The sequence below is a fragment of the Atractosteus spatula genome, chromosome 14 (assembly GCF_055471065.1).
Source record: "Atractosteus spatula isolate fAtrSpa1 chromosome 14, fAtrSpa1.hap1, whole genome shotgun sequence".
NCBI lineage: Eukaryota > Metazoa > Chordata > Actinopteri > Semionotiformes > Lepisosteidae > Atractosteus > Atractosteus spatula.
The window spans coordinates 14771744-14785825 of record NC_142719.1 but is presented as its reverse complement, the minus strand read 5'-3'; the positions used below and the strand labels follow the sequence as shown (position 1 = coordinate 14785825).

Here is a 14082-nt window from a genome sequence, read left to right as displayed (position 1 = left end):
TGCAGGAGGCCGAGCTCACGGACACACCCCTGGCCCCTCTCGCCCCAGCGTGCAGTCCAAACGATGATGGATGCAGAAGAAGGCAGGGGCCCGGCCCGGCCCGGCCCAGCCCAGCCCAGGTCGGCTCTTGTCGCGGTGCTTGTTTCTGCCTGCGCTCTCGCTGTCTCTCTCTGGAGCGGAGCCAAGCCCTAACCGCAGAGTGACAGGGAGACACTGTCGCTCTCCACCCCGAGCGGCGCGCAGGGGCCAGGAAAACTCCGGGAGCAGCTCCGGGCCCGGCTGCGCAGGACGGCTGCCCTCACTGAGACTCTCTTCCCCCTTTGTCCTCCCTCCTGCACAAACTGCACACCGCAATTTCAAAAGGGGACAGCTGTCTTGTTTTGGGAGGAACCGACTGGTTCTGTTGATTTCTTTACTAATCCTGTGTGTGCGGGGGTGTCAATGGGTCGGGTCTGTGCAGAAATGGCCAATAAGCATTCAGTCTCCTGGCGGATTGTGAGCCACACAGGACGATGAGGAAGAGCCCACAGCCACCCGTCCACACACACTAGTGGGAAGCACACGCTGGTGGCGTAAGGAGATTGTGCTACACCTGTTTTCTGCCGATACTAACTGTGCCGCATTGTTAATCAGACACCCAGATCACCTGCGAAGTGACGAGTCTGGCAGAAGTCGCGAGCGAGACGCACGCAGTCCCTCCTCTCGCCACCGGTGGCGTAGTGGGCACGAGCACCAGGGGGGGGCTGGCGCGTTACCACGGCCCGCGGCTGTCTGCCTCGCCCCGGCAGAGCAAGTGCAAGCCACGCGCGCAGGAAAACCCGGAGCAACCTGCAGGACGCGTTGCTTGTAGGTGCTGGAGCGCGCAGCACCATTGCCTTCATTAACTGGGCGACATCACGAGGCTGCATTGATTCATTGATTCGGACACATGCTGGTACTGTCTACTGTATACTGTACCCCCCCCCGCCCCAAAAAAAAAACAAAACAAAATACGCACAAACAATCCATTCTGAACCATTCTACCAGAAACGCCTCCTTCCAGACTCCTGCAAGCGCACTGCGCCTTTCCTTCAGGTATTTTCCTGTGAGAACGCTGGGGGGGTCTTGCAGCATATTTGCATGAATCCCTCAGCGGTTTGTGGCCCCACAATAGCGCAGAGTGGGTTTACATTTTGTGCACGGATGCGTGTGGTTTAGCGCGGACAGGAAGACTGGGGAGGGGGGTCGCCGCTCCTCCGCTCTCGCAGCCCCCTACGGAGAGACACTGTAAAACGGAGACCCTCTTTTTCATTCAAATGTGGAGCCATTGTCTCCCTAAGCGACAGGGACAGGCTCTGACGGAGGACTGCCGTGGCTCTCACAGTGTGTGCGTGTCTCTGCCCGGAGAGAGCGCAGCAGTGACTCGCACTGTGAGGAGATGCCCGGTTCATCCGTACAGGAACAAGCAAACTCCCTGCAAAACCACGCTACAGCTCCTGTGTGCAGGGCAGAAGGCAGGAGAAACGCGGGTTCTGGACAGCCGTCAACTGTAATTCACAAATCCTCGTGCTCCACATCGATTACCAGACCTGGTCTGGGGTGATTACCCGCTTGGACAGCTAGATTAGCAAACGCAGGGTTACCGTGGCTCAGCAGCACAACGTGAACACCTAGGACTCGGGAATCTCCATACTCAATCCTGTCGCATCTGCTCGGGGTTGAGATAGTGTATGAACTCTGGGGTGACTCGGGGGTGCAGGGCGGGGTGCGACTGCAGACGTTATGTTAACCCCCTCTTAATGGCACACAGAAGCGGCTCAATCCGGAAGTTCAGTCAAGAAGCGGTGCTCACGCCTCTTGACCGGATCAGGAAGCGCTTGGCGAGGGGATACTGCAGGCCCACGTAGGCTACAGGCTCGAGTCAGGGGTCCGGGCTGCAGCCTGCCGGCCCGGACAGAACAGAGCCACAGCCCACAGCAGCTCGGCGCCGGCGCGTGGCACCTGCGTGGCGCTGCTCTCGCAGGGTGGTCTGGAAATGAAAATGCCCTGTGCAGAGAAACGCGCTCACAATGGGACCTTAGCTAACACACCTTTGCAGGTCCCCGTGCATGTATGCAGGTGAGGTGTCAGGCAGAGGTTAATTCCATGCTGGACAGACAGGGGTGCACGTTAGAGGGCTGCTTACAAACTGTTTCATCCTGGGAAGGACCTGAAACCCAGGTGAAGAGTAAGGCAGCCCTCAGTTCAAGGGGTGTGTCAAGGGGTCACTATATCCACTGTCTCTCCATATACACCCCACACACTATCCACTGTATCTCCATACACACCCCACACACTGTATCCACTGTCTCTCCATACACACCCCACACACTATATCCACTGTCTCTCCATATACACCCCACACACTGTATCCACTGTCTCTCCATACACACCCCACACACTATATCCACTGTCTCTCCATATACACCCCACACACTGTATCCACTGTCTCTCCATACACACCCCACACACTGTATCCACTGTCTCTCCATACACACCCCACACACTATATCCACTGTATCTCCATACACACCCCACACACTGTATCCACTGTATCTCCATATACACCCCACACACTATATCCACTGTATCTCCATACACACCCCACACACTGTATCCACTGTATCTCCATATACACCCCACACACTATATCCACTGTCTCTCCATACACACCCCACACACTGTATCCACTGTCTCTCCATACACACCCCACACACTGTATCCACTGTATCTCCATATACACCCCACACACTATATCCACTGTCTCTCCATACACACCCCACACACTGTATCCACTGTCTCTCCATACACACCCCACACACTATATCCACTGTCTCTCCATATACACCCCACACACTATATCCACTGTCTCTCCATACACACCCCACACACTGTATCCACTGTATCTCCATACACACCCCACACACTGTATCCACTGTATCTCCATACACACCCCACACACTGTATCCACTGTATCTCCATATACACCCCACACACTATATCCACTGTCTCTCCATACACACCCCACACACTATATCCACTGTCTCTCCATACACACCCCACACACTGTATCCACTGTCTCTCCATACACACCCCACACACTGTATCCACTGTATCTCCATACACACCCCACACACTATATCCACTGTCTCTCCATACACACCCCACACACTGTATCCACTGTCTCTCCATACACACCCCACACACTATATCCACTGTCTCTCCATACACACCCCACACACTGTATCCACTGTATCTCCATACACACCCCACACACTATATCCACTGTCTCTCCATACACACCCCACACACTATATCCACTGTCTCTCCATACACACCCCACACACTGTATCCACTGTCTCTCCATACACACCCCACACACTATATCCACTGTCTCTCCATACACACCCCACACACTGTATCCACTGTATCTCCATACACACCCCACACACTATATCCACTGTCTCTCCATACACACCCCACACACTGTATCCACTGTCTCTCCATACACACCCCACACACTATATCCACTGTCTCTCCATATACACCCCACACACTATATCCACTGTCTCTCCATACACACCCCACACACTGTATCCACTGTATCTCCATACACACCCCACACACTGTATCCACTGTATCTCCATACACACCCCACACACTGTATCCACTGTATCTCCATATACACCCCACACACTATATCCACTGTCTCTCCATACACACCCCACACACTGTATCCACTGTCTCTCCATACACACCCCACACACTGTATCCACTGTATCTCCATATACACCCCACACACTATATCCACTGTCTCTCCATACACACCCCACACACTATCCACTGTATCTCCATACACACCCCACACACTGTATCCACTGTATCTCCATACACACCCCACACACTATATCCACTGTCTCTCCATACACACCCCACACACTATCCACTGTATCTCCATACACACCCCACACACTATATCCACTGTCTCTCCATACACACCCCACACACTGTATCCACTGTCTCTCCATACACACCCCACACACTATATCCACTGTCTCTCCATACACACCCCACACACTGTATCCACTGTATCTCCATACACACCCCACACACTGTATCCACTGTCTCTCCATACACACCCCACACACTATATCCACTGTCTCTCCATATACACCCCACACACTGTATCCACTCTCTCCATACACACCCCACACACTGTATCCACTGTCTCTCCATACACACCCCACACACTATATCCACTGTCTCTCCATATACACCCCACACACTGTATCCACTGTCTCTCCATACACACCCCACACACTATATCCACTGTCTCTCCATATACACCCCACACACTGTATCCACTGTCTCTCCATACACACCCCACACACTGTATCCACTGTCTCTCCATATACACCCCACACACTATATCCACTGTCTCTCCATATACACCCCACACACTATATCCACTGCCTCTCCATATACACCCCACACACTATATCCACTGCCTCTCCATATACACCCCACACACTATATCCACTGTCTCTCCATACACACCCCACACACTGTATCCACTGTCTCTCCATACACACCCCACACACTATATCCACTGTCTCTCCATACACACCCCACACACTGTATCCACTGTCTCTCCATACACACCCCACACACTGTATCCACTGTATCTCCATATACACCCCACACACTATATCCACTGTCTCTCCATATACACCCCACACACTATATCCACTGTCTCTCCATACACACCCCACACACTGTATCCACTGTCTCTCCATACACACCCCACACACTGTATCCACTGTATCTACATACACACTCCACACACTATATCCACTGTCTCTCCATACACACCCCACACACTGTATCCACTGTCTCTCCATACACACCCCACACACTGTATCCACTGTATCTCCATACACACTCCACACACTATATCCACTGTCTCTCCATACACACCCCACACACTGTATCCACTGTCTCTCCATACACACCCCACACACTGTATCCACTGTATCTCCATACACACCCCACACACTATATCCACTGTCTCTCCATACACACCCCACACACTATATCCACTGTCTCTCCATATACACCCCACACACTATATCCACTGTCTCTCCATACGCACCCCACACACTGTATCCACTGTATCTCCATACACACCCCACACACTATCCACTGTCTCTCCATACACACCCCACACACTATATCCACTGTCTCTCCATATACACCCCACACACTGTATCCACTGTCTCTCCATACACACCCCACACACTGTATCCACTGTATCTCCATACACACTCCACACACTATATCCACTGCCTCTCCATACACACCCCACACACTGTATCCACTGTCTCTCCATACACACCCCACACACTATATCCACTGTCTCTCCATATACACCCCACACACTATATCCACTGTATCTCCATACACACCCCACACACTGTATCCACTGTATCTCCATACACACCCCACACACTATCCACTGTCTCTCCATACACACCCCACACACTATATCCACTGTCTCTCCATATACACCCCACACACTGTATCCACTGTCTCTCCATACACACCCCACACACTGTATCCACTGTATCTCCATACACACCCCACACACTGTATCCACTGTCTCTCCATACACACCCCACACACTGTATCCACTGTCTCTCCATACACACCCCACACACTATATCCACTGTCTCTCCATATACACCCCACACACTGTATCCACTGTCTCTCCATACACACCCCACACACTGTATCCACTGTCTCTCCATACACACCCCACACACTATATCCACTGTATCTCCATACACACCCCACACACTGTATCCACTGTATCTCCATATACACCCCACACACTATATCCACTGTATCTCCATACACACCCCACACACTGTATCCACTGTATCTCCATATACACCCCACACACTATATCCACTGTCTCTCCATACACACCCCACACACTATATCCACTGTCTCTCCATACACACCCCACACACTGTATCCACTGTCTCTCCATACACACCCCACACACTGTATCCACTGTATCTCCATATACACCCCACACACTATATCCACTGTCTCTCCATATACACCCCACACACTATATCCACTGTCTCTCCATACACACCCCACACACTGTATCCACTGTATCTCCATACACACCCCACACACTATATCCACTGTCTCTCCATACACACCCCACACACTATCCACTGTATCTCCATACACACCCCACACACTGTATCCACTGTCTCTCCATACACACCCCACACACTGTATCCACTGTCTCTCCATACACACCCCACACACTATCCACTGTCTCTCCATACACACCCCACACACTGTATCCACTGTCTCTCCATACACACCCCACACACTGTATCCACTGTATCTCCATATACACCCCACACACTGTATCCACTGTCTCTCCATACACACCCCACACACTGTATCCACTGTATCTCCATACACACCCCACACACTATATCCACTGTCTCTCCATACACACCCCACACACTGTATCCACTGTCTCTCCATACACACCCCACACACTATATCCACTGTATCTCCATATACACCCCACACACTATATCCACTGTATCTCCATACACACCCCACACACTGTATCCACTGTCTCTCCATACACACCCCACACACTGTATCCACTGTATCTCCATATACACCCCACACACTATATCCACTGTCTCTCCATATACACCCCACACACTATATCCACTGTCTCTCCATACACACCCCACACACTGTATCCACTGTATCTCCATACACACCCCACACACTATATCCACTGTCTCTCCATACACACCCCACACACTATCCACTGTCTCTCCATACACACCCCACACACTATATCCACTGTCTCTCCATATACACCCCACACACTATATCCACTGTCTCTCCATACACACCCCACACACTGTATCCACTGTCTCTCCATATACACCCCACACACTATATCCACTGTCTCTCCATATACACCCCACACACTGTATCCACTGTATCTCCATACACACTCCACACACTATATCCACTGTCTCTCCATATACACCCCACACACTATATCCACTGTCTCTCCATACACACCCCACACACTATCCACTGTATCTCCATACACACCCCACACACTATCCACTGTATCTCCATACACACCCCACACACTATATCCACTGTATCTCCATACACACCCCACACACTATATCCACTGTCTCTCCATACACACCCCACACACTATATCCACTGTCTCTCCATATACACCCCACACACTATATCCACTGTCTCTCCATACACACCCCACACACTATATCCACTGTCTCTCCATACACACCCCACACACTGTATCCACTGTATCTCCATACACACCCCACACACTATATCCACTGTCTCTCCATACACACCCCACACACTGTATCCACTGTATCTCCATACACACCCCACACACTGTATCCACTGTCTCTCCATACACACCCCACACACTGTATCCACTGTATCTCCATATACACCCCACACACTATATCCACTGCCTCTCCATACACACCCCACACACTATCCACTGTCTCTCCATACACACCCCACACACTATATCCACTGTCTCTCCATACACACCCCACACACTGTATCCACTGTATCTCCATACACACCCCACACACTGTATCCACTGTATCTCCATACACACCCCACACACTATATCCACTGTATCTACATACACACCCCACACACTGTATCCACTGTCTCTCCATACACACCCCACACACTGTATCCACTGTATCTCCATATACACCCCACACACTATATCCACTGCCTCTCCATACACACCCCACACACTATCCACTGCCTCTCCATACACACCCCACACACTATATCCACTGTCTCTCCATACACACCCCACACACACTATCCACTGTCTCTCCATACACACCCCACACACTGTATCCACTGTCTCTCCATACACACCCCACACACTATATCCACTGTCTCTCCATACACACCCCACACACTGTATCCACTGTCTCTCCATACACACCCCACACACTGTATCCACTGTATCTCCATACACACCCCACACACTATATCCACTGTCTCTCCATACACACCCCACACACTGTATCCACTGTATCTACTCAAGTTATGCACAGTATGGAGAAGAGTTAAATTGCAGTTCCATTGAGTTTGAACTAGACGGGCCTGTTCTTCAGACAGGACATATCAAACTTGAGTCTGGGCCCCTGTTCTGACGTCATCACAGAAGTCTTTTTCAGGACAGTCCTGTTTTTTTCCGTCTTTTATCTGTCACACAGAAGTTCCTTTCATCTTTTTATGTATTGAATAAACGGTTTACATGTAAACTATACATTCAGTAATGAGCGTATTCCTGTTGCGCTATCGCTGTGACCCCTACCTCTACACTCGGAATGAGGGCATGCACAGGAACAGGCAGGGACGTTCAGAAAAAACCTCTTTCACTTTTTCTTCTGATGTGTTCAACGCGTTGAATAAAGAGAGAAGGTCTGTTTTCTTCTGGGTAGGGGACAGCGGAGCAAATGTCGGGTTTTTTTTCGAACGCCGAAGTGCACACCCGAAAAGTTTCAATCATCTTAAAAGAAGGAAGGATGCGGTCCCAGAGTTTATAACAGACTACCAGCCCCCTTCTTTGTATGTGTCTGGGGGTTCAACTGACTGTATTTGCATGTCGGCTTCCCTAAGGCCTAGTTTAATTCCATTGGTCCGAGGTTTTAGAAATTCCTCGCTGGTCTCTGGAGACGGAATTAATTATTCTGAGCCCTCTCTCGGAATTAACTGCCAAAGGGATGCGAACCCATCGCGTCTCCACCATGAGAATATAGTCCCTACCCCAAAAGTGGTTTTTTTTTTACATGGATCAAACTCTTGTGGAAAGGAAAAAAAACCCGTGAATGCATTCCTACCAAATGAAAAGGGAAGAGGCTATCAATCAGCCTCCAAACCGAAGACAGTTTTAGACGATTTGTCCGCCCGCTCCCCGCTCCGTGCCTGCCGCTGGGGGATCGCCGAGCTCGGGCTCCGGGCGGAAGGAGCCGTCCTTGCGCGACTTGCGGGGAGGGAGAGGGGGCGGAGTAATACTCCACTTGCTCCGGACCTGAAGTAAACTAGAGGAAAAAAAAAAAGTTTTTCAAAGTTTCTTCAGAGGTTCGGAGCGACGGAGGGCAGGCTTCTCCTCCGCTGCTGGGAAAGAGGAGAACACGGAATATACGAGTCGTCTCATTTCTTCGCCGTTGAGATTTTTAAAAATCTATACATATATTTTTTTTAAAAATCAACTTTATGTCGCTACGCTTCACAACGTGATTTCTTGGAACGCTTATGCTCTGGGCATGCATTTTAATGGATGAATTATAACACTTTTAAGAGAAGAGCTGCTTTGAACACGCGTCTTAAGGAATGGGGACTTACAGTATTTGGATATTTCTGTGGATTTTACACCTGTGTCAAGACTGCGAAGGTAACACGTCGCAAACAGTCCAGCATTATGCTTTTGAAAAGTTTTGCTTTTGTCTGATCGTTAGTAATGACACCCGGCGCGATCATCTCTCTGAGCTCGGTGTAGACGCAGAGGCAGCCCCGGTGTCTTGCGCTCGTGTGGGTGATCCTCGATCGCGGTGCTACAGAAGGGCTCGCCCGTGCTCGGGTGTGTTAACCTCTTGCACCGGGGCAGCCCGTGCCCGTGCCCGCGCTCGCGCTGGGCGCTGGCAGCGGTGCCTCGCGCCGCTGGGGTACAGGGGGACAGCCGCTTGCAGAGTCTGGCATGAAGGTGCTGTTTTCTGTTTATTCGGGGCTCGATTTCCCTAAAGCGCATAACGCCCGTCTAAAGCCTTGATCTTTTTTTTTTTGTCCTCAATCAGCACTTGGGAGCGATTGTGGCATTAATGTTACCCTTTTTAAAGTTTTTCGCGTGACGCTGACCTGAGAGTACGATCGCCGCCGTTGAAGTTTTAGGGCATGCACGAGTGAACCCTCTTTATCTGCCGTGAGAAACGCGGAGGGGTTAAGGTACAGGCGCTGATGCCCCGTGGGAATCTGATGAGAACTTTACGCACGGAAGTATTTTCCTGGGAACTGGGGTTTCTAAGTGCTCCGTACTCCACATGTGATGGTGCATTCTTTTCACAAAGGTGACCAAAAAAGTCCTTTTTTCCCCCTGCAGCTCTCCGTGGTGCTTGTGTGTGTGTGTGAGGGAGGGAGAGGGGGGTGACGGTATTTCAGTCGGTTTCGCTACTCCAGCATCTGTCTCCTAGTTGGCCGCCCTCCTCTCGTCAGACGGCGGGGTTGATGCGCGGAGTGTAACTCTGTAACAGGCTGAGCAGCACCGTGAGAAAAGCATTGAGCGAGGCTCCGAGCCGCCCGGAGGAGCTGTGTCATTCACCGCACGACGGCCCTCCGGGAGCTCTCTGCAGCACGCTCGGCTGCCTTTTAAACCGAGGCGCGTCTTAGCTCGGCGGCAGCAGTTTTCTCATTAGCCTTTTTTTAAAAAAAAAGATAAATAGCTCCGTTGCGTTCTGGAAAGTTGCGAATGGAAGAGTTGCAGTTGAAATAATTAAGAGTCGGGGGGGGGGTTACGCTTGTGTGTTTGTCGTGGGGGAGTGGGGGGTCGCTATAGCGGGTAGTGACCCCCTCCTTGCGGACAAAGAGCTTTTCAACAATTGAACTGTTTTTTTTTTCGGGTGGGGGAAGGGATGCTCGTTAATGAGTGTGGGATTGTTCTTTGACGCGCCTCGCATCTATGCACAGGTCATGCGTCGCCCTCGTAGTGAAATCGCCCACCCTGCACGGCTTCGAGTTTTAACTGACTTGCAGTGGGCTTGCCCGCTGAAGTAAACCGCCCTCCTTCGGCCCACACGAAGTGTCACTTCGCCGCGCTGGCGGGAGCGCCTGACAGGGCTCGTTAACACCTCGCTCCGCGGCGTGGGCTCATGCAGATACTGAGCGCCTCGTAAAGCAATTAAGCAGTGCAGCGCGACGCCGAGGACACGAAGGGAAAACGGCGTGGACGTGCATTTAAACGCGGGGGGGAGATCAGGAGGCCGTTCTTTACACGAAGGGTGGTGGGGGGGTGTAACAAGGCGCCCAGCCACAGCGTTGAAGCCGATACCCTAGCTTCGCTCAAGATAACGACTGGATTCGATGGGCCAAAAGACTCTTCCTATCGTTTCCAAATCTCCCTGTGTTCTTAAGACTGTACTTAATTAAAATGTATTCGTTCGGTGCAGCGTTAAGTAACGGGTTTGGTAAATGACCCTCACGCTATTTTCGCCGTGGAGTTATTCTATAAAGAATATATCAGAAAACCACTGGAATGTATGTCACCCCACGCCTCAGCGGTTTTTCTTACAGTATCAGCTGCGGTTCGGGTTCCGGATTCACAACCGGAAGGTTGTGGGTTCAAGCCCTTGTTGAGACGCTGCTGTTGTATTCCAGAACAAATGATTCACCCCAAAGTGCTTCGGTAAAAAAAAAAAGAAGCAAGATTTACCTTTTTTAATTAAAACATCAGGCGACTAAATAAATAGGGTACCATTCTGAGATTACAATCCGATTTTTCGTCGAAATCGTGACGATTTGCCCCTGAAATGTACTGGCACACAGTTTCTGAACGCTAAAGACGATCAATCACAGGGCTGCCATGTCTCCAGCTGACTTCAATCACGGAGCGTGTTTACCCAGGTACAGGGAAGTTTGATATGGACACGGCTCAGAGATAAAATGCTTATCTCCTCTCTCGCCCAGTTGGTAAACATAACTGTGTGTCTTGGTAAACTACAGTGATTATCAGGAATTGCGAAAAAAAATCACAACACTCCACACACTTTTTTTTTTCCGTGAGGCGACGGCTTGTTTTTGTTGTTATTTAAAACCGGTCGGTCAGGACCCTGCGGAGTGAAAAAAGAGAGACGAGACTCGTATTTTCAAACCGCCAAACTGGACTTCGACCGCGCGGCGTGGGGTGGGGCTCGTCAGACCCGCGCGTGGAGCTGTGACGGACGGGAGATATTCACTCCCAGTGATAAGGGCGATGGGATTATCGATAAAGCAGCGAAAGGTGTGAATGACAGTTCGCGAATGTGGCCAACAGACCAGTATGAGATGAAGGTGTGCCCGAGAGGATTAGAATTAAAGACGAATGTTCGCCTGTTCACATGTCGCTATCAGATGTCCAGTTCCCCCGAGACCGTGTCCCCCGACAGTCTGCGAGTCGCGTCCACCTGAAAACCCTTCGTGTTCTTCCATTCGGGCGAAATGACGGGTTGTCAGGCGCTCGTCTCGGAAATCGCGGCGCCGAATTCGCCCGGTGGGCGAGCAGCCCACACACCTGCCGGGTGTTTTTAATCTGTACAATTTCAAGGTGCCCCCCCACTCCCACTCCCACTCCCACTCCGTGCCGTGAGGACGCGCGCTGAGGGTCGGTGGACTCGCAGCGCGCGCGCGCGCCGGTCTCACGCGTGTCTCTCGTGTCTCTCTCCCCCACGCAGGTCTGAGCTGCCCGGACGTGCCGTGTGAGAACGGGGGGAGGTGCGAGGACAGTCGCTCCATCTGCATGTAAGTGTTTCCACCCGAATGGTTTTTAACAACTCGCTGTTCCGGAGAGATTCTTCAGGTCTTCTCTGTGACGCGCGTTTCTCCTGGGGGCTGGTGTGTGTGGGGGGGAAAAACGGGGGTGTCGATTTCTTTTCGAAGTTTTTTTTTTTTGGTGCTGCTTGTTTTTTGATTTGTTGAGAGCTGTACTGTATGTTGAAATATGTGTTGTCCTTGCAGCTGGTCTCGTCGGTTGTTCTGGATGTCGGTTCTTTCGAGTGCTTTTGCGTGAGGGAGCCGGGCCTGGTCACAGCCTGTGCCGTAAGGATGGCGTTAGGCTACTGAATTCGGGATCTCTGTGCACGTATCGGCCTTATCGAACAGATATCGGTCCTCTTTAGTGGGCGTGTTTGCGACGTGCTGAGGGGATTTTGAAATCGCGCTTTGACGATTCCGGGCGTGAAGGAAATGACTGTGCTCACTGGTGTGGGAAATTGGAGGATACACACTGGAAGCGAAATGGCTGGTGGTGAGCAGAGGAACGTGGGCAGTGAGCTCAGGACGTGCCCTTCGGCAATCCAGCGAGAAGTCTTCAGAAGCGAATGAAACGTGGACTAAGCCAGCCCAAGAGGTCAGAGCGGTCCCGTTCGGGCCCGTCTCGCTGCCCCGTCCTGTCGCACCTGTTCGGGGCTGCGACGGCGCATTGTTCTGCAACTTAGTGAGCCCGCCGGAGACAGAGCCCCCGGAGCTCTCGGGAGGCTCGTGTCGCGCTCTTTCATCGCGTGGCCCGTCTATCCGTGAGCGAGGCCCCGGGCTGTTTTTTTTTCTCCCTGTCGTTTCCCGCCACCGGAGAGACGTGCTTTCCACGTGACTGCCCTGGGTAGACTGCCACCCCCCCCCCCCCCTTCTCGCGCTCCAACCCAGTACAATAGCTACTGTCGCGTGGGAAAGAATCTCACGAGTCAAACGGCGGCCCCTGGCCCGTGCGCGGAGGGCGAGAGCGGCCCGCGCCTGTCGCAGGTGACGGCTCACCTGAGCGTGCGTGCGCGCGCGGTGGGTGACGGGTGACGCAGCGCCGATATTGAGAGCACCTTCCTGGCGTTGGGGTATTCCGAACCCCGAGGTCAAAACTGTAAAAAAGAAAAGCCAAAAGAAATAACCTCTAATTTATGGCTTGAAAAGCAGCAATTTAGCAACTGCGGGGGTCATAACCGCATTTATAATGACCTGTTCTGTTTTATCCCACCACATTGGTCTCATGACATAAGCGTTGAATTGATTTAAGTGGGACTTTTTCCCACAGAGCTGTAGTCATCAGGACAGCTCCTTTTTGTTCCTGGTTTCTTCCCGCTCCCCTTGACCGGCCCTGGTTCTGCTGCCTGCTCCCCCTCCCTCGCCGCGCAGACGGGGGGCTCTCAGGTGCGGCACGTCGGGTCCAGGGTGGTGTGGGCCGGAAAGGGTAGCGTT

At 51.7% G+C, this 14082-nt stretch overlaps 1 protein-coding gene across 1 annotated transcript in view; it reads left to right on the top strand.

Annotated features, from left to right (window-relative positions):
* Positions 1 to 9247: 9247 nt before the first annotated feature.
* The window catches only part of notch3 (notch receptor 3), a 55599-nt gene continuing 50764 nt past the window's right edge, over positions 9248 to 14082 (top strand). Inside the window, exons 1-2 of the mRNA XM_088932256.1 lie at positions 9248 to 9547; positions 12573 to 12639. Of these exons, the coding sequence (XP_088788382.1) occupies positions 9487 to 9547; positions 12573 to 12639 (128 nt within the window). The 5' untranslated portion in view covers positions 9248 to 9486. The remainder of the gene's footprint in view (positions 9548 to 12572; positions 12640 to 14082) is intronic.